Here is a 22,933-nt window from a genome sequence, read left to right as displayed (position 1 = left end):
GTTTAAAAAATACGGAATTGATAAATATCTGAGAAATTTGTACCAAAAAGGCAATAAAACAAATTGCTTTTGCAAAAAAAATAAATTCCAGTATGAAAAATGAAATTCTAGTATGAAAATTTGAGTATTTTGTACCAAAAACCAATATACGAAAATTGTGCCTGTAAAAAATTGTATTTGTAAAAAAATTGTAAACAAAAAAAAATGTTTGTTAAAAAACAACGAATTCATGAAAATTTGAGTATTTTATACCAAAATTCTATAAAACAAAATTGCATTTCCAAAAAATGGAAATTCTAGTATCTGTTTGAAAATTACGGTATTTACTGAAATTTGAAAGGAAAAAAAAATAAAATTAGAAAATTCTAGGCTTTTGTTCCCACTAAATTTACAAATTCTAAATATTTAAGATCCAACAACTATATTTTTGAGTGATTTTTCCCCTTTATAGCAATTATATTGACAATGCTGTTTCAAATCATCTTTTTTTTCAAAATTGTTTCATATTACTTGACAACCGTTCAAAAATGGATTCAAAAAATTCAAAATCGTTGTCTTGAGAACGAGTTTTCTGAGACATTTTTTTTATTTTTCTGTCATTAAAAATCTATAAATAATAATAATAATAATAATAATAATAATTTATTTATTTTTTTGATCGCAAACAACAGCAGGATCATAATTCATTTTGCATTGTTGCCAACAAATAAAAAAAGTTAGAATACGTCAAGAGTAATTCGAAATTATTTTTGACTTTATGATTGCATTTAAAATAAAATTTTAAGTAAAAAATCGACTTTATAAGTTTATTTATATAGCAAACAATTTTCATGTTATAGTGATTTTTTAATGACCTTACCTTACATTACCTTTAAAAGTCACTATTATTTTTTTTCTTAAAAAATTGTAAAATGATATTGCTGGGGCTTATCAAAATTGAGTACAATGTTGTCGTAACAATGTCCTTTTTGTAAATGTGAAATAAGGACTGAAAATTTTTATTGCTACTAAATAATTATTCAAATAAAATTAGTTGAAAAATTCAACTTAACTTAACTTTAAAACCAAATGCCAAAGTAATAATAATATAAACATAAATAAAAAGTCACAATACTGTAAAACTTATGAATCTTTATCTTATTTACAATATTTTATTATTTTATTTCATGTTTTTTATGTGAACAAAATCTGTGCCAAATTTTAGTTGATTTGAAAAAAGGTTACAGTTTGATAAAGTTATAGATTTGAATCAATGTTGGTTTTATTTACAAGTTTGCTTTTCAATTTAAGCAAGTTTTTTTTTAATTTTCTTGCTCTTGGTGACACCTTTATTTACAAGCAATAACTGTTCCAAAATGGATTATGATGTAACATGCTGTAAGGAACTCCAAAACTCTGTTATAAACCTCAAAAGAACTTATTGTATTTTGTTTATTCACCAATAAACCGGATTGAATTGAATTTACTTAACAATGCATTTTTGATTTGATTATTAAAATATTTCTGTAATCACATTTTCATACATCGTTGACTTTGTATTTTTCGAATCATTTTCTCTAAGCTAAATTTGTTATAAGTTGATGCTCTGGCAACGCTGTCATAAGATATCAATACTGAAGAAAGCGTTGCTAACTTTTAAAAAATTGCATTGTGTTAAAAATAATTTCAATTCCTATCAAGCTTATTTAAATGTCTCAAACATATAAAAAACTGGGAAAAGTCAAAGTATTCGGTCAATTTCAAGACTTTTGTTGAAATAACTTCAACTTCTCAAAACAAAGCCAGAAAACGTGTCCCACATCTAATACACCTCCCCGGAAGCTAAATTAACCCTTGGCTTCCGATCCTGCACCGGAATTCGGTGGCTATCCCAATCCTTCCCCTCTTTTTTTCCCTTCAAAAATTCACCTCACAACACCATTCAACAAATGGAAAACTGACACGACACTCGTGTTTCTCCTCCCCCCATCTGCATTTTGTACCAATTTCATATTCATAATAGATGGTAAATTGATTTGCAATATGTGATCGCCGCCACCCCACCCGAAAAACGCATGGCACACATGTGACTCGCGTCGCCCTTTTATGAAATTCTAGCAGGGGGAAGAAATGGCACGTGAAAAGCATTCGATACCTCTCCAGCTAACACGTGTGCATGTGCGAAAATCGAAGGGGAGGAATTTCAAAATTTTTGATTAAGTGCCTTGTATTGACACCGGTTTTCGGTGGCTGCGACAACAGCCGTAGTGGAAATGGGGAGAAGATTGAGTTTAAATTGTTTGTCGCTGGGGGATTGTCTTGCCTTCCTCTTGGGAATTTTGAAGGTAGTAAAGTTCATCTTGAAGGTAGGACGGCACTTGCGATTCAATTTGAGTCGCAATTGTTTAAGGTTATTGTAGATAGATAAAGATTAAAAGATAGATGCAAAAGGCTTAAATTAGAAAATTTTAAGATGATATTCTAGTAGGAGGTAGATTCAGTGCAAAATATACATCCCTCACATGATTGACTAGATTGCTTACTGAGACTGCCGCAGTAGAATACCACCTTAACAAGGTTGACTGAATTGACTGAGTTGACAGAACTGTACTTACCTTCAACGGCTACGAAGATGCTGGAAAAATGTACTTACCTGATTACTTCTCATTCAACACTTCAAACGCTTAGAGTACCTCTACTTTGAAGTCTGTAATTGAGATGACGCTCAAGCAACTCAACCAAAAGTCCCAAAGCCATAAATTTCAGCAGCCTAATATCTCCAAATCGCCAACAAATGATAGACTTCAACTTCCGGCCATTAATTCCCACCAACGCCCAAAAGTAGGCACCCATTAGCTTTCCTAATGTCTTCCTTGGTGTGACTTTACGCCTAGATGTATGCAACTTGAATTATTCACACCGTCTCCAATTCATTGCCATCCCCCCGGCAAAATCACGCCCAATTCTCCTTAATGCCGCGCTGACGCGTGAATAAATTGCTCATTTCCGATACTTTGAAATACATTATCGCTCATTATCATCCGATGGTGTCGACGACGACGACGACGACTGAAGAAGATTTCACTGAGTGCTGAGAAAGTGTCATCAACAGAAGTGGCGCAAAACCCCTTTTCAGCTCCCCTAAATTTATACCGTAGAATTGTGTAAGGCTGATTTCGAGTGAATTGCATACTTTTAGGCGCTTTCGATACAGTTAGGGATTGAAGATTGCCTACTTTGAGGCGTTTAAAATACAAATTTGCATTATTTAACTGTAATTTTCATTGGAACAACCAACAATAAGAAAAGGATCACTCATTTTCCACGTCAGTGACGAATAACAACAACAAGACGAAGAATGCTTCTCCAGAAAGGGGCGCAAAATGACGATAATTTATTCAATTATAATTACTCATACACGTGGTGTGTGTGTGATGATAAGTGACGACACGGGAAATATGAAGGCCTGCGAGCGAAGTGATAATTATGTGCGAACAGAACATATGTCTTGGAAAGTGATGGCTGGCAGCTGGCAGATGATTATGACGAGGGTTCCTCCTCGGGCAGGGAAAAGGGGTGTTTGCCTTGAAAGAGGATTTGCTAGGCGAAGTCACTCGCGGAGGCCACTTTTGCCACTGGTAGGGCACACCAGAGTGGCGGATTGACGTGAGAGTAATTAGATTTTTAACTGGGTTGATTCTTTTGTTGTAGGGACTTCTCTTTTGTTTTGTAATTTAGTTTAGGAACTTTTCTTTAAAGTATGTTTGAAATTTCTAGCTTTTTTTCTGAACTTTGAAAAAAAGTTTTGAAAAGTGATCATTGCCAGTATCATAAATAAATGTCATAAATTTATGAAATATCAGTGAATTTTTGAAAATGTGGTTTCCCTATAGCCTTAAACGGTGTATTTTTTCGAGAACACTTAGATAAAAAAAACCGGTAAACTTTAGATTTGACACCACGAAAGAAGTACTCTCTCCGGACATTTTGCGAGGTCTGTCGAAATATTTAGTGGGTGGGGTCTGATGAATTTTTTTTAAAGATTTTTTTTTTGATTTTGTAGGATTTTTCTGTAGAAAAGTTGCTGAAAATCGATGGATTCATGTAGATATCCATCAAATTTCTTATGAACATGCCTTGAAAGACTCTAAATTACATATTTGACCTCCATTCAAATGTTTCCGAAGCTTATTTAGCAGATTTCTTGCTTTCTTTGAAATTACCCAAAATCAATGCAATACGACCGAATAAAATTCTTTTCTTTGTGCAATTTGTCACTGTTAGACTTGGAGTATTTCATTAAAATGCTATTTATTATTCACCAGTCTCCCAAAAAATATTCTTTTTGGAATCAATCACATTGTAAAAAACAGTTTCCAGAACAATTTCCCTAAAAAAAAGTATCAATTTTGGTTTAACCCTTTCAGGTCAAATGGGTCATATATGACTCAAAAACAAAAATTTCCAAAACTAGCCTATAATTTTTGTATGGTCATAGATTCAGATAGATTCATTTTCCCATCATTAACACAACATTTTTTTTTTCAAAATTCAGGCCTGAAAGAATTAACATAGGCAGAGATATGCCCAATTTCGTGAAATAAAAAGCAACTTTCTCAAAAAATTATTTATTTAAATTTCTTCACTTAAATATCTAAATTTTAATTTTTTAAATTAAGTTTGTAAGTTTTAATTTGTAAATTAAATTTCTAGATTTAAATTTCATTATTAAAATTTCTAAATTTAAATTTAGAAATTTAGATTCAGGAATAAAAATTTAGTAATTTACATTTTTAAATTTAAATTTCTGAATTTAAATTTCTTAATTATAATTTCTAAATTTTTATTCCTGAATTTAAATTTCTAAATTTTAATTTTTAAATTTTAATTTCTAAATTATAATTTTTTAAATTTTAATTTCTAAATTTTAATTTTTTAATTTTAATTTCTAAATTTTAATTTCCAAATTTTAATTTCTTAATTTTAATTTCTAAATTTTAATTTCTGAATTTTAATTTCTAAATTTTATTTTCTAAATTTTAATTTCTAAATTATAATTTTTTAAATTTTAATTTCTAAATTTTCATTTCTAAATTCTTATTTCCTAATTTTAATTTCTAAATTTAAATCTTTAATTTTAATTTCTAAATTTTAATTTCTAAATTTCAATTTCTAAAATTTTATTTCTAAATTTTAATTTCTAAATTTAAATTTCTAAATTTAAATTTCTAAATTTTAATTTCTAAATTTTAATTTCTTAATATTGATTGCTAAACTTTAATTTCTCTATTTTTTAAAATTTTCATTTCTTAATTTAAATTTTTAAATTTTAATTTCTCAATTTAGTTTATAAATTTAAATTTCTCAATTTATTTTATAATTTTAAATTTCTATATTTAATTTTTTTAATTCAAATTTCTAAATTTTTATTTCTAAATTTTTATTTCTTAATATTACAGAAATTTCTAAGTTTTAATTTTTTATGTTTTAATTTCATAAATTGAATTTCTTAATTAAAATTTTTAAATTAAAATTTCTCAATTTAATTTACAAATTTAAATCTCTTAATTTAACTTTTTAAATTAAAATTTCTCAATTTAATTCATAAAAGAAAATTTATAAGTTTTTATTTCTTAAATTGAATTTTTAAATTTGAATTTCTAAATGTTAATTTATAAAATTATATTTTAAAATAAAATTTCTGAATTGAAATTTCCAAATTTTAATTTCTAAGTTAATATTTTTAAACTTAATTTCTTGATTTAAATTGCTTAATTTATATTCCTTAATTCAAATTTTCAAAATTTAAACTTCTTAATTTATATTTCTTAATTGAAACTCTGCTTTTACTGAGCTTTTTCATAATTCTTATAAACTAATTACAATGAATTTCATCAAAATTTTGCATAATTTTCACGTTTTTTCAAAATAATACCATCATTTAAAATATCTGCGTGGGCGGTGTTCACCGTATGAATGGGAATTAAATCCAGTTTTGCAATATTTTTGCAATTCCGTTGTGAAACTACTTACTTTTTCTGTCTTTCTGAAGCGATTAAAAGGCACATTGCTGTACCTAAAATAATAGAATGATTCAGCACTGAAATGAGTGCTGAAAAAAAAATATTTTTAGCACTAGTATGGAACAGCAATATAATTTGTTTTAAACAGAGAGTTTACTTAACACATGGATGTTTGAATATTTCAAATTTAAAGACCTTTTGGTTTCTGAACGATTTCTTGTGCAAAGTTAAAAAAAACATGGTAATTATTTTTGGTCAGAAAAATAGTAATTTTACCTCGGAAAATGTGTAATTTTACCACTTTTAACGTGTAATGTAACTTTTTCGGTCTAAATTGAAGGGAAATTATATCATGAAAGAGGTAATATTCAACGTTTAAAAATTAAACCTTCCAATTTTATACAATTTTTTACTGTGTGCTGGATAAAGCATTTTTAATAACTTTTTACTTGTTTTTTATAATTCGAATATTAGAATTTAAATATGAACTTTAGTTTTAACACTATATTTTTAAATCAATTAATCTTTTTTATATTCCATTGCAATGAGATTGAAATGTGTGAATATAATGATTTTCAATATTTTAATTATTTTTATATAAATTTTTGACACTCTTGATTGGTTTTTTGTATTCAGTTCATAATTGTAATAAAAATCGATATTTTAACAAACAAAACATGCTCATATTTGGCATGGGGGTTAGTTTTGCCTCAAAAACGAAAAATCCCAAGTTTGGTGACATTTGGTCCACCCCCGCTCCCATGTCGCACCCCCGTCCTCTGTTTTTGGGATTTTTGAAAACCCTCTTTTTTTAATGCATTTTTTCACACAAGAAAATTTAACAAAAAGTCAACTTTTGGGTACGCAAATTTGAAGATGTTTTGACGTAGAATCCAAAGGCATGCTTAAAATTTACGTACAGCGTTGCTTGAAGTTTTAACATGCATTTTTAACCCTTTGGGCAAGCACTTACCTGAAAACTGGCAATTGCATTCGGATTCTGAGATTTATTTTACATTGAATTCAATCAAAACCTCGGGGTAAATTATATATTTTTAAGTTAGAAAGTCCTGAATTGCTCAGCAAATGTTTACTTATCTATCCATTTTCTACAATATATTGCGTTAGAGCAAAGAAGGCCATATTTGAAGAAACAAAATTTAATTTCTGGGACTGTGCTCTAACGCAATATATTGTCCAACCAGCAACCTTAGTAATGGTACATTCAACGTAAATAAAAAAAAATAGAATTCTTAAAATCTAATTTAAATAGAAAACAATTATTTGAGTCATCTCGGAATTATAAATAATAATCTCCGATGCATTTTTTTAAACTCAATTTAAAAAAAAAAACTTAAAAAAATAGTTCATGAAGCTTGTGTGTCCTAACCCAGTACATGTTTTAAATATAGAAATCTTGAGATTTACCTAATCAGTTAAAACAATTTTACGGTATTTACGGTAAATATTGCTAAACATTTTCGTAGGCATCTTATCTTCATTGCACATCAAAATTTTAATTAAAAAAGCGTACTGTAAAACAATCTGAATTAAAACAATTGTTTTAGAACGCTCACAAGCTGAGTTTTTTTAAATAGAATGAATTAATTTCTTTTTAATTTTAGCTTAAAAAAATCGATGGAAACACTTTTTTAAATATTCTAGTCATTTACCAAAAAAATTATTTACAAAAAAAGATCCGATAACTTTTTTGAAATCAGAAATTATTTTTTTAATGAGTCCCATAATTAAGATCCATACAATAATTTCCAAGGCCAGATATTACGAATATCTATTTGATAACATACATATTTGATAACATTTGACAACAGTTTGCCGACGGGAAATCGCTTCACTTACTTCCGTTTCAATTATTTGTATTTTTTTTTCTGAAATATGGTACTGTGATAAGTTTGTTTACAAGACACCTTCTATGCATTGAAACTTGTTTTTTTTTGTTAAATATTTTATTTGCAAACTTTTCTGATCCGGTGCTTAAAATGTTCAATAAATTTTACTATATTTTTTTCACTCTCATACACAAATTAAACTCAAGCACACATTTTTTATTTTCAATCAGCTCACTCGTTTCAAACTTCAATTGAATCCACAACACATTCGTCTTTCAATCGACATCACAAAACTCCACATCATTATTATCAGCTGCCACAATACTTGCTGCCACTGCTCCTACTAACGAGCAGCAAAGAAAACATCAAACTAAAAGGGAAAAAGCTCCACCAGGCAACACCAGCAAACCACGTTCACAAACGGCGAACCAAGACACTAACGAGCAGAAGCTGCTGTGAGCAAGTGAGATGGCTTCAGACGCTAGTCCTGGTGGAAACTGACAAAAAAAAAGTCACTTTTTTCTGGTTTCAATTCTCTCGAAGCATTTTCTCTTGCGCGCTTTAAATGTGTGTGTGCGAGTTTAAATTATATATACTCGATGTCGTGAGAGAATTAGATTGTCGCTCTCTCTCTCTCTCGCGATGGGTGGAAAAGCTGAGAAAATTTTCTCAATCTCCCGTGTCAGCCGTCTTTTTGTTGTTTTCATTTTCCAAGAGGTTTAAAGGTTGCTGCAAAGGACCCACCAGTAAATGGGTGCTGGCATCGATTTGGGCAGCATCCGACGAAGCAGAGTGTAACTGAATCCATTTGGGTTTTTTTGCAGAGAGGACGGAATTTTGGAGTGGAGGAATTTTCTTAGACATGCGACGGGAAAGTGAGACACAGTTTTCGGGAAAGCTGGTGCAAGATTGTTCGAGGGAGCAGCAGCCGTCGGGATCTTGATTAGAACTTTTGCTGACGATGCCACTATTTTATGGTCAAGTTATGGATGTTGTCTTGTTTTTGTGAACTGGAGTAGATTGTTTTTCGTGAAAAGCTGAAAAAAATTAAATTATTCTTAAAATTATTCTAGAAAAGGATTTTTTGCAGATATTGTGTTTTTAATAATAAATTGGCCATCGCGAAAATTTAAATTTTAAAGTCTTACCCAAACAGCTACCATTTTCTTATGCAAATATCTCAGGCCCAAGCTCCAATGTTAAAAAAAGATACATTTGTGAAATTTTCTGGTCTTTTGGATTTTTTTTTAAAGAGCCAAGCATGTATTGTATTGATTTAACTTTTCAAAATATTTTATCTCCTGAAAAAAAAAAATTCAATAAGTAACATTAAAAATTGGACTTCATGTTTCTTCATCTTTTAGCCGCTGTTTCTCAGCAACCAGAGGTTATCAATGCTCTTAAGAAAATTGTTCTGGGCATTTTCTAAACCTTGATTTTTTGCAGAATTGGACTATTTTCAAAAACTCAAAAGCTGATTTTTTATGTAACATAAAATGTTAAGTGGCGTTTTCTAGAAAATGGTACACTTTACCAAAATTTGTACGAAATGTTCTTTTTGATTGCAAATTTGATTTTATATTGAAAACTGATGTTGAAATCAATTAATTTATGAAAATATTTTTTTTCTTGTACTTTCACGTCTTGAACCGATCAAAAAATAAATAAAGTGAAAAACTTTTGAAGTCTTGTTTGAATAAAAAAAAAATAAATAATCATTATTAAATATATTATACATAGTTTACAATCGATTTTACAAGTTCTTTCAATGAAATTTTAAATTTTAGTCAATTATAAAATTTTGATCTCCTCATTTTTTAGTGAAAAAGGGGACAAGATTGGAAATAAAATTGAAATAAATGTGAATAAAAGAAGACATGATTTTCAGTAATTAAAATATTGTTTTTTATTCTGACCCTCCAATTTAAATTACTAACCCTGAAATTTTGTTGCCTGCTCAATTTTTTAAAAGTTTTTTTATCAGCAATGACATTCTTTAACTTTTTTTCAACAGTTGTTTGCTAATAAATTCAACCATCATATTGAAACTTGCATCATTTTTTTATAATTTATAATTATTTTATCATAAAATACTGCTGATTTATTTTGTTTGAAAAATATGGCATAAAAGCGAAAATTTCATTGTGTTTAACTGTGTTAAACCAAAACCAAACCACAAAATATAATTTATTTGAATTTTATAAGTGTTTTGCAAAAAGTTGCATTTATTTGAAAATATTTCCACCACGAGTCATCTATTCATAAAACGAAGCTTGTCAAATTGAAGTACCTATTGAAAATAAGAGTTTTATACAAAATTCAAACATAACTCACGACAGTGATGTAATGAAGATTGCAGAACTTTTTTTATTGACGAAAGTAGTCAAATGTACACACAGTTTTTTTTAATTCCATGAATTAATTAGTTGAAAATTGGATGATTTTCAAATGGTTCTTTTGAACGATAATTTTTTTTTGTGAAAGAAATTGTTTATTGATTAATATTGAAAAAAAAAACATTTTAAGCATTTAAAATGAACAGTAAATAATTCAGAATTGTTGTTTGTTGCTTATTTAATAATTTCAAATCAAATTTACACTTTGTAATCTTTTTACGAATTTTAAATTTTTGGACCGCAGATCGGTACAAAACATAGAAGTTCAGGAAAAAATATGTTTAGAAAATCATTGATAAATTGCTAATCTTCGATAGTAGCAAATCTGTAAAGATCTATTTTGTGATACTTTTTGTTTCCAAATGCCAAAAATTAAAATTGAAATTTGATTTAGTTCACTTCTTCCTCATCCATGAGAGCAATTCTCTACGAAATCGGTCTTTTTTCTTCAATTTTAATTTTTGTATTTTTTAATCCGGCTGAAACTTTTTTGGTGCCTTCGGTATGCCCAAAGAAGCCATTTTGCATCATTAGTTTGTCCATATAATTTTCCATACAAATTCGGCAGCTGTCCATACAAAAATGATGTATGAAAATTCAAAAATCTGTATCTTTTGAAGGAATTTTTTGATCGATTTGGTGTCTTCGGCAAAGTTGTAGGTATGGATACGGACTACACTGGAAAAAAATAATACACGGTAAAAAAAAAATTGGTGATTTTTTTATTTAACTTTTTATCACTAAAACTTGATTTACAAAAAAACACTATTTTTAATTTTTTTTATTTTTTGATATGTTTTAGAAGACATAAAATGCCAACTTTTCAGAAATTTCCAGGTTGTGCAAAAAATCACTGACCGAGTTATGAATTTTTTAATCAACACTGATTTTTTCAAAAAATCGAAATTTTGGTCGTAAAAATTTTTCAACTTCATTTTTCGATGTAAAATCAAATTTGCAATCAAAAAGTACTTTACTAAAATTTTGATAAAGTGCACCGTTTTCAAGTTATAGCCATATTTAAGTGACTTTTTTGAAAATAGTCGCAGTTTTTCATTTTTTTAAATTAGTGCACATGTTTGCCCAGTTTTGAAAAAAATATTTTTGAAAAGCTGAGAAAATTCTCTATATTTTGCTTATTCGGACTATGTTGATACGACCTTTAGTTGCTGAGATATTGCAATGCAAAGGTTTAAAAACAGGAAAATTGATGTTTTCTAAGTTTCACCCAAACAACCCACCATTTTCTATCGTCAATATCTCAGCAACTAATGGTCCGATTTTCAATGTTAATATATGAAACAATTGTGAAATTTTCCGATCTTTTCGAAAAAAATATTTTTGGAATTTTCAAATCAAGACAAACATTTTAAAAGGGCGTAATATTGAATGTTTGGCCTTTGTGATGGGGTGGTTGTGTGGAGATGTAGAAAGCTCTGCAGTACTGCATTCTGGTTGTGGAAAGTGGAAATTGGATTTTCGTCTTTTGCAACTGGTTTTATCAGCGTCGGGAGAAGTTTTATGATGAAATTGAGATTATTTAAGGAATTAACTCAACTAAAGTCAACCTTGGTGGTGCAGACAGGTAAAATTGGACTCGTAACCAAAAAGTCGCCAATTTGTATCCTGTGGCGTCTCACCTCGAGGCAACCTTCAACCTAGAAGTTAGCCAAAAATAAGATTTTAGTCAATTGTTGATCTTCAAAAAAACATTGGATAAAAGAACTATTTTATTAGAAATGTTTAAGTCCTTTGACTCGTTTTATCAGACTCTGCCAAAGGTTTGAAGAAAGTATTTTATGTTTATTAACATTTAAAAAAAATTCTATATTGTTAGCAAAAGAAAAAAAAGTTTGCAGTAATTTTTTTTAATTCCCAAAAAAAAATTAAATCATATTTAGCATTTTATGAACTAATGATATAATTAAAAAAAATATTTTAAAACACACTAATATCGAATATTAGACCTTTTTAAAATGTTAGTCTAGATTCCAAATTTTTAAAAATATTTTTGTTAGTAGATCAGAAAATGTCTGAATTTCAAACGAGTCCAAAATATTGAAGATTTGGCAACCCTGTCTCAAGTTATGACGACTTAAGTGATATTCATGTACTTTTTTGAAGCCGGATCTCATTTTTTATGCTTGTAAATGATGTCCGGATTCATCATCCGACCCATCGTTGGTTATGTTATTGAAAGACCTTTCTAACGAGTCTAAAACATTGATGTTCTGGCAACCATGTCTTGAGTTATGACCACTTAACTAATATTTATGTTCTTTGTTATTCCGGATCTGAAAAAAAATATGAAATGTGTGTCCAAACCCATCTTATTAGCCATAGGTGACCTAGGTGGATTAAGTTAGTTTTTTCTATGGCTCTTTAGTTGCTGGTTTTAGGCCCCTAAAACAAATCAAAAATTTAAAATTTTTGGATTTGTGTTTGGATTTCGGAAAATTTAATTTTGTAAAAATAAGTTGATTTAAAAATCTGAAAAAAATCATTCACCATTTTTTTCTCAGTAGGCCTTATCAACCTACTAATACAACTTTGTCGAAGACACCAAACCGATCAGAAAATTCCTTCAAAAGATACAGATGTTTGAATATTTACGTACCATTTTTGTATGGACAGCTGTCATAATTGTATGGAGCCTTGTATGGATGAATCAATGACGTAAAATGGCTACTTTGGTCATAAATTTGAGGCAATTCATTTTCCGTTTTCAATGGATTATGGCTCAAAAGAGAAATTGTGTAGAATTTCTCAAATTTTTTATGTCTTTGGCAAAGTTGTAGGAAACCGAAAATATATTTTTTTAAGTGAGTTTTTTACTGTCCAATAAAATTTCAAAAATCATTTTCAGATCAAAAATCAAATTTGCAATTGAGAACGATTGTATTAATTTTTCAATTAAGTGCACCGTTTTCAAGTTACAGGCAATCATGGCAAAATTTTAGGAATGTTTAATTTTTTTTTGTAATTTAAAAATACATTTTTATAGAGAGCACCAATGAAAACAAAAACAATCAGGAGCTGAGTAATTTTTTTTCACTTTTGTGAAATTATCTGCTTTTTACCATTTAAATTATTTCAAATTTCCAACATTTTCCTAAAATTACAATTTTCAAAAAAAAAAATGTATCTCCGGTTCCAGATTTTGCACCAACCAAAACTCGACTAGAGAGAAAATTTTGAAAATTTAGAAATTCAAAGAATAAAAAAAATGAAAATAAAAAAAACTGTTTATGAATTCAGTAAGTAATAAAAAGTAATTTTGAGTAATAAAAAGTAAAATAGACATGTGTACAATTTTTTCCGTGTGCTTATTTTTCTGAAAAAAAAACTAATTATAACCTATAACATTGCCGAAGACACCAAAACGATCAGAAAATCGTTCCCAAGATACAAATTTTCAAGCATTCACATGCCCAGCCCACAAAGTTGTATGGAGTCCTGTATGAAATAATAAAAAGTAAAAAATGCCTTTATTTGACAAATCAAATGCACGGAAAAAGTTTAATGCAAATAAAAAAATACAAAGAATCAATTACGGCTTCGTTTAGAAAAAAATGGAAAAAATGTCTTTACCTTTTTTTTTAACAAATTTAAAAGATAAACAGCGACTCCTTAATTTTAAGCAATTTCTTTTAGATTTGGCACAGATAATAAATTGGAATCGAAGTAGTGTTAGTTTTTCGAAAATTGGGTCCTAAAATGAAGCTTAGATTGCTGGTATTATGGTTTACAGCGATAAAGCTTATTTTTCTGAGTACAATGACCCTTTGTACGACCACAAAGAGTTTAAAATGGATTTTTAAATCAATTTTGAAAAATTAACCTCACGATCCTTCTAGAAAGAAAAGCTCCTACTTGACAGCTCGTTCCAAGGGGACCATAGTTGATCCATAAAAAAATGTTGTCTTGTAAAAAAAATGTTTGTATTAAAATGAAAAAAAGTGATCAGAAATGGGTTTTAATCGTGTTTTTTTACCGTTGTACATGAAAATTGACATAGGGCTTTAGTACCCAATTGTATGAATACTTTTTTGGACGAATCAATGATCAAAAATGGTTTAAGAAATCATAAAAAATCAGAAAATCTTATGCATCATCTTTTTTAAAACAATTTAATTTGCGTTATGATTTAACAATCAATTCCAACGTTCCAACTCTAATAAATATTTGTTTTAATTTTCTTCTCTTCCAAAAACCCACATGCACAATCTCGCACCCACCACGTGATGATTCCTGCCCCACCTCCACCGCACCCAGGCTTCCCCCACCAGCTGGGCGGCATGGCGTCCCACCTCCACATGGCCAACGATTGGCGGCAGCTCAACGGTCGATTTCCAAGTTCACATTTTTTCCACCACCACGCGGCGGCGGGCAACCACTTTGGTCCCCACATGCTAGCGGCCATCGATCGGCAACAGCAGCAGCAGCAGCAACAACAGCAAACCGGGAGTGCGACGGCGGCCACGACCATGGGAATGCTGACGGCGGTGGCCGCGGCGGCCTCCAACACCAGCGGCGGTGTCTTCAACGGCACGGGCAGTAGTAATAACGGCGATGCCGTAAACTCACCCCGGATTAGCGATTCCAATGGTGAGTACGACCATTTGCGTGAAAATATTTCTGTTTTTGTTCCACCGAGAAGGGGTTGGAGGTCGTAAAAATGTTTACGGAGCAGACTGCGCGGAATGTTTCCCGCGAACCCAAAACTGGGTCATTGATTTTTTACTCTTTTCTCTTTGCTTTCCAGACGTCCAAAATCCCCCGGCCAGCTGCAACCCGCACAGCACGACCAGTCCGAAGAGTTCTCCGGTGCCGTCCAGCCGCCAACCGACCACGACCTCCGAAGACCCGGACCAGGACGACGTGGACGACCAGATCAGCGTGACCGGTTCCGACGTGGGTGACACCGCCGAAGATCGCCGGACGCGAAGTCCCCTGATGGGCGGTGCCTTCACTTCCCTCATCCAGAAGAACCCGCACGCCGCGGCCAAAATGTTCCCCTACCCGAACCCCAACCAGCAGCAACTTCACCCCCAAGCCACCCATCACCACCCGCTGAACCACGCCCTGGCCGCGCAGCTCTTCTTCCAAAACCCACTCATCCCACAGCCCAACCACTGGCTCTACAACCAACTCTACGGCAACTACCAGGAACTGCCCTGGTTCCGCCAGTCCGCCCTCTTCAACCCCTCGCTAACCTCCCCGCCCTCGACCATCACCGACGGCAAGGAGGACAACAGCCTGGACTCGCCCAAAAGCACCACCGATGCCAAACGGCCGCTCGCGGTCGACGGCGAAGACGCTCCCCCGCGGAAACTGCAGGCCGTCACGGAAGCGACCGTCGACGACCCGGACCAGGACCAGCCCCCGTCGGTGAGCTCGACGAAGCGCTCGCCCAGTCCACCGGGGTCGCCGTGCACGACGGACAGTGTGGCCAGCGTGACGATTCTGGAGCGGGCCAGCACGCCGACGATGGCTCGGTTTAGGAAGGGCAGCCGGTTCCACCAGCAGCAGCTGCAGCAGGGGAAGCAGGGCGATGTGTGGCGGCCGTATTGAGGGGGGATTTTATGTATTTTTAGTTGATTAGGGTGAAATTTTGTAGATTTGAGATAGTTTGAGGCGAAAGCGATCTCTTCAGGAAAGGGAGAAGGAAAAGAAGATTGGAACGTCATTTCTTAATATTGTTTTATTTAGCTAGCTCGTTTAACATAACCAAAATTTTCGAAAACCTCAGCAAACGTCAAATTAGAATTAAACTTAAGGCAGCAATTTTTATAATAATTTGACATTTACGGGGGGGTGTCTAAAAAATGAGAACAAATGACTTTTGCATCAGTCAATACTGAAAAAACAGTTAATTGATTTATTAATTTCGTACAGCAAAAGAATACAACGACTTGCTTCTAAACAGAACATGCTGAATAGGGTCCTAGAGCTCTATGTAAATTTTTATGTACAACTTTTTTTGAATTTAATGCAAAAAAATAAATTAAAAAGACAACATTTTTTTGATGGTTCAACTATGGTACCCTTGGAACGAGCTGTCAAATTGGACATTTTTTGTCAAGAAGGGCCGGGAGGTTAATTTTTTTTAAATTGATTCAAAAATCCATTTTAAATCCATTGCAGTCGTACAAAGGGTCATTGTACTCGGAAAAATAAGCTTTGCTATTGTGAACAATAATATCACAAATTTAAGGTTATTGTTAGTACCCAATTCGAAATAAAAATTCATTACAAAGTTAAAAAGAGAGAAAATGAATTTTGATAGCGCTTAATGTTTCAAATTAAACAATGCAGAAGAGCAATTCTCTACGAAATCGGTCTTTTTTCTTCAATTTTAATTTTTGTATTTTTTAATCCGACTGAAACTTTTTTGGTGCCTTCGGTATGCCCAACGAAGCCATTTTTCATCATTAGTTTGTCCATATAATTTTCCATACAAATTTCGCAGCTGTCCATACAAAAATGATGTATGAAAATTCAAAAATCTGTATCTTTTGAAGGAATTTTTTGATCGATTTGGTGTCTTCTGCAAAGTTGTAGGTATGGATATGGACTACACTGAAAAAAAATGATACAAGGTAAAAAAAAATTTGGTGATTTTTTATTTAACTTATTATCACAAAAATTTGATTTGCAAAAAAACACTATTTTGATTTTTTTTTATTTTTTGATATGTTTTAGAGGACATAAAATGTCAACTTTTCAGAAATTTCCAGGTTGTGCAAAAAATCATTGACCGAGTTATGATTTTTTTAATCAATACTGATTTTTTCAAAAAATCGAAATATTGTGTGCAAACATGTGAACTAATTTAAAAAAATTAAAAACTGCGACTATTTTCAAAAAAGTCACCTAAATATGGATTTAACTTGAAAACGGTGCACTTTATCAATATTTTGCTAAAGTACTTTTTGATTGCAAATTTGATTTTACATCGTACTTTAGCAAAATATTGATAAAGTGCACCGTTTTCAAGTTAAATCCATATTTAGGTGACTTTTTTGAAAATAGTCGCAGTTTTTAATTTTTTTAAATTAGTGCACATGTTTGCACACTTTTGGAAAAAATTTTTTTTTGAAAAGCTGAGAAAATTCTCTATATTTTGCTTCTTGGGACTTTGTTGATACGACCTTTAGTTGCTGAGATATTGCAATGCAAAGGTTTAAAAACAGGAAAATTTATGTTTTCTAAGTCTCACCCAAACAGCCCACCATTTTTTAATGTCGATATCTCAGCAACTAATGGTCCGATTTTCAATGTTAATATATGAAACATTTGTGAAATTTTCTGATCTTTTCGAAAACAATATTTTCAAAATTTTCAAATCAAGACTAATATTTCAAAAGGGCCAAACATTCAATATTACGCCCTTTAAAATGTTAGTCTTGATTTGAAAATTTTGAAAATATTGTTTTCGAAAAGATCGGAAAATTTCACAAATGTTTCATATATTAACATTGAAAATCGGACCATTAGTTGCTGAGATATCGACATTAGAAAATGGTGGGCTGTTTGGGTGAGACCTAGAAAACATCAATTTTCCTGTTTTTAAACCTTTGCATTGCAATATCTCAGCAACTAAAGGTCGTATTTACAAAGTCCCAAGAAGCAAAATATAGAGAATTTTCTCAGCTCTTCAACAATATTTTTTCCAAAAGTGTGCAAACATGTACACTATTTTTCAAAAAAATCACCTAAATATGGATTTAACTTGAAAACGGTGCACTTTATCAAAATATCACTAAAGTACTTTTTGATTGCAAATTTAATTTTACATCGAAAAATGAAGTTGAAAAATTTTTGCGACCAATATTTCAATTTTTTCAAAAAATCAGTATTGATTAAAAAATTCATAAATCGGTCAAAGATTTTTTGCACAACCTGGAAATTTCTGAAAAGTTGGCATTTTATGTCCTCTAAAACATATTAAGAAAATAAAAAAATTAAAAATAGTGTTTTTTTGCAAATCAAGTTTTAGTGATAAAAAGTTAAATAAAAAAATCACCAAATTTTTTTTACAGTGTATCATTTTTTTTCAGTGTAGTCTGTATATATACAACTTTGCCGAAGACACCAAATCGATCCAAAAATTCCTTCAAAAGATACAGATTCTTGAATTTTCATACATCATTTTTGTATGGCCAGCTGCCAAATTTGTATGGGAAATTATATGGACAAACTAATGATGCAAAATGGCTTCTTTGGGCATACCGAAGGCATCAAAAAAGTTTCAGTCGGATTAAAAAATACAAAAAAAAAATCGAATGACCGAAATCCTAGAGAACTGCTCTAGTTTAAATTCTCTCTACAAATTTTATGTTTGTAAAACAGTTGTTCTACCTACTTCTTGATTAAATTGACTAAGAAAAAATAAGATAAATGTATACCATCACAATGCAGATTATTTTTTAAAGAAATTCGAACGAAATTTTGGATTTTTTAATATTGCATGCGAAAGAAAACGAGAATACTCTGTTGGTGCTTTGATGCTCTTAATTAAGTTAATCTAAAAAAACTGAAAACTACTACGTTTTAATTGTTTTGATAAAGTAGCGTCAGATGGAATGGCCATGAGTGAAAAATAATATTTTTTTTAAATAAACTTGTGATTATTCACCCAAAAAAGCAGATAAAAAAAGTTGCAGCAAAAAAACCAGATTTATTTTAGAAACGTCGAAGTATACTTGGAATATTACTTTTTTAATGACATTTTGAACGTTTTTTTTTAAATATTTTTTTTGAAAATGTAAAGATGATGGTAATTAACTGTTTGCAAATTACATCCTTCTAACAGTATTTTAGCTTTTGTATTAACAGTGACTTTTTCATCCAGCAAAAGTCTTCTTTTATTTTTTCAAAAAGTTTTTTACATATTCTTTAATTTTGCGTAGGAACATTGAAGCCTTCGATAGATAAACAAACAGGAAAATGAAGTTTTCTGAGTTACATTTTGAATTTTTTCAAACATTTTAATTTTTTAATGTCAAGTCTACTTTTTCCAAGAGTCTTACCCATGTTATTATTTACCTTTTTTCCCGACATGATTTAAAAAAATAAAAAATAGTTGTATCGGAGGAACAGTAAATTCTAAGACAATAATTGATGAATTATTCTTACCTGAAATGTGAACGTGTTTTAGTAAAGAGAACCTTATTGTACAAGAGCAATTGTCAACTATATCGGACTATTTCGACCATTTATTTGTTGTATTGATTTATTTGGTTAAAACTTTGTGGGAGCCTTCCCTATGACCAAATAAGTCATTTTGTACCATTCCATACAATTTTGGCAGCTTACTATACAAAAATGATACATAAATATTTGAAAATCTGTAACTTTTGAAGGAATTCTCTGATCAAAAGTTGTAGGTATTGATGAGAACTATTTAGATGAAATAGGTGCACTTAGAAAACGTAAAATATTTGCAGTTTTTCGATTTTTTTTTACCATTTTTGAAAAGTTTAGGAAAATTGCTTTAAAATTGTTTGGCAAACTGTCAAACACGAAAACGTGCGAGTTTGTTTGCTTGTTGGCGGTAATGGTGGCTTAAATCTAACTCAAGCAATACTCCATTTTCTAACGTCGATGTCTCGGCAACTAATGGTCTGATTTTCAATGTTGTAAAATAAAACATTCGTGAAATTTTTTGATCTCTTCGGAAACATTTTTTTTCTTAATCAAGACTAATATTTCAAAACGGTGTGATCTTGAATGCCTCTTTGATTGCAAATCAGATTTACATAAAAGTCGAGGACAAAAAAAAAAACTATGCTTGAAATTTCTTTTTTTCCAAAAATCACTATTTTTTTTCAAAAATTCGTAACTCGGCGACAAATTATTTGATCCATATTGCTATGGTTCAATAGGTGCGGATTTTGGTTCCCTGAAACATACAAAAAATCACGAAAATAAAAAAAATATATGAAAAACCAGTTTTTGTGAAAAAGGGCTAAATGAATAATGGCAAGATTTTTTTGCCGTATACCTTTTTTATCAGAAAATTCCTTCAAAAGTCACAGATTTTCGTACCATGTTTATATGGACAGCTGCCAAAATTGTGTAAAGACTTGTGTATAGGTGAAATGATAACACAAATAAAATCCATTTCCGGTTTTGGAACAGAATTGCTTATTATAATTTCTGCAATTGAAAACTATAATCAAAAATGGTCAAGCTTGATCATGACTTCTACAGATAAAAATGTCGCTAATTATGCAAAAAAAAAACCCATTTGGAGGATTTAATTTGTCAAAAATTATGAAAATGGTTGCAAATTGGATTTATAAAAAATATTTCAAATGAAGATATTGAGTCAATAATATGTTTTGATTTTTAGTACTTTGTGCCAAAGCTCAATAGATAGCGTTTTTGGTTATCTCTTAATTTCCTACAAATAAAAAAAATGAAAATATTTTTTGCGCAACTTATCAATCACAAAAATTGATAAAAAATATTTTTAAAGAGTGTTGCCATTTTATATCGAGTTCTCTTTACCTCAGTTACAACTTTGCCGCAGACACGAAATAGATTGCAAATGGATTCTCAAAAATGCAGTTTTTTTTTAAATTAACGTAACATTTTGGTTCAACTACCCCTAACAAGATTATTTATCAGAATTGTTCAACTGGTAATCGCGTGCACATGAGCAATGGTGAATTTAAATTGGCCGTGGTGAGTTTCCATGGATTCAAATTTAACGTTGTTAAGTTGCTATTTTTTCGAAGAAAGTAAGTAAAACAATTTAAATGGGCCAATGTCGAAGTGCAAACAAGGAGACTATCCTGCTCACGTAATTTGATGTTTACAATTTACACTGATTGGCTAGTGAATAATTCATTGGAACACCTTTTTGATGAAAATATTTTTTTAACTATGCAATTACTTAATGCAATTACGGCATTTACGCCGCCGACGACAGGAGGGACGGAACACAAGGAGTTGTTGAGTAACTTTGAACCGATCACAATAAACAAACTGAAGGAAACGGTACGGTCACTCAAGAATTGTGCTGGAGTTGAACATGTCACGAAACGGGTCATGATGGATGCTTTGGACGTGGTTGCAGTTGAGTTGCTGGATATCGTAAACAAGTCGCTGTCTCGAGGTGAATTCCCAGACGCATGGAAGAGGACCTTGGTGATTCCCATCCCAAAAATTCCTAAATCGAAGAATCCGGAGGACCACAGACCCATCAACATGTTGCCGCTGTACGAGAAGGTCATGGAGATAATCGTGAAGGAACAACTGTTAGCGTTCATTGACCGTACTGGTGTGCTGCTGAAGGAACAATCTGGTTTTCGGAAACATCACTCTTGTGAATCAGCGCTGAACCTGTTGCTGTTGAAGTGGAAGCAGTGTTCTATCAGTCTTCGTGGATCTGAAGCGAGCCTTCGAAACCATTGACCGGACGAAACTAATAGGTGTTCTCAAGAAAAGTGGAATACGGGGCACGGTACTAAAATGGTTCAGCAGTTACCTGGAGAACCGGACGCAAGTGACAAGGTACAATAGCGCGGTGTCATCAGAAACAGCAGTCAAGCTCGGAGTACCGCAAGGAAGCGTGCTAGGCCCACTACTGTTCATACTGTACATAAACGACATTAAACAGGCACTGAGGAGAGTACAGGTGAACCTGTTCGCCGATGACACAGTTTTGTTTGTGATTGGTGACAGCTTCGACGAGTGCTTTGACATCATGAACGAAGAGCTAGTAGGATTCACGGAATGGTTGAAATGGAAGAAGCTGCAGTTGAACATCGCGAAGACGAAGTGCATGGTAGTGACGACACGGAAAACCAACGACTGCAGACGGTGTGTACAGATGGATGGAGGAGTTGTGGAGCGGGTTGAGACGATGAAGTACCTCGGAGTCATGTTGGACGAAAAGTTGAATTTCAACGAACATATTGACTATACTATTCGGAAGGCAGCACGGAAGTTTGGTGTTCTGTGTAGGATAAATCGCTACTTGACGGCAGAGACGAAAGTTCAGGTGTACAATTCGCTCATCGCTCCTCACTTTGACTATTGTTCATCGATCTTGTTTCTGGGAACACAACGACAACTGAAAAGGATGCAGGTACTACAAAGCAAAATAATGCGGCTGATACTAAAGTGTGATCGACTGACGCCTCGACGGAGCATGCTCGAATGTTTGCAATGGATGTCGGTAAAGCAAAGAATCGAGTACAATACCCTTGTGTTTGTTTATCGTATGAAAAAAAGGATGGCGCCACAATACTTGACGGAAGCCATGGTATGCGGAAGAGATATCCATGAGCATGACACTAGAGGAGCTGACGATCTCAGATTGCAGAACTGGAAAAAGGCATGCACGCAGAACTCGCTGTTTTACAAAGGATTTAAACTTTACAACCAGCTTCCAGAGAATGCAAAGACGACAAGCAACATCAACGAGTTTAAAAGAAACTGCAAGGAGTTCGTACGGACACGGCCGTTGGAGTAGAAGTGACCCACGATGGTACTGTGAGGAAGAGCACGTTATGACGGTCGGCCATCTTCATTATCGGTACGCATTCGCATGGGATCACTTTGGGCCGCATATGATAAACCTGATCAAAAGTAACGCGAATCTGGGCGCGGTTTAACCCTATGCGCTCATATGCGAGTGGAATAGCAAATGGTTCCAATACCCTAAATT

The 22,933-nt window shown here is 32.1% G+C and overlaps 1 protein-coding gene across 1 annotated transcript in view; it reads left to right on the top strand.

Annotated features, from left to right (window-relative positions):
- The window catches only part of LOC120413272 (segmentation protein Runt), a gene marked incomplete at its 5' end in the record, with an annotated part of 64,515 nt that extends 48,360 nt beyond the window's left edge, over window positions 1–16,155 (top strand). Inside the window, 2 exons of the mRNA XM_039574001.2 lie at window positions 14,524–14,856; window positions 15,014–16,155. Of these exons, the coding sequence (XP_039429935.1) occupies window positions 14,524–14,856; window positions 15,014–15,822 (1,142 nt within the window). The remainder of the gene's footprint in view (window positions 1–14,523; window positions 14,857–15,013) is intronic.
- Between the last annotated feature and the right edge of the window lie 6,778 nt (window positions 16,156–22,933).

The sequence above is a fragment of the Culex pipiens genome, chromosome 1 (genome assembly GCF_016801865.2).
Source record: "Culex pipiens pallens isolate TS chromosome 1, TS_CPP_V2, whole genome shotgun sequence".
Classification (NCBI taxonomy): domain Eukaryota; kingdom Metazoa; phylum Arthropoda; class Insecta; order Diptera; family Culicidae; genus Culex; species Culex pipiens.
This window is presented reverse-complemented; position numbering and strand designations above follow the sequence as displayed.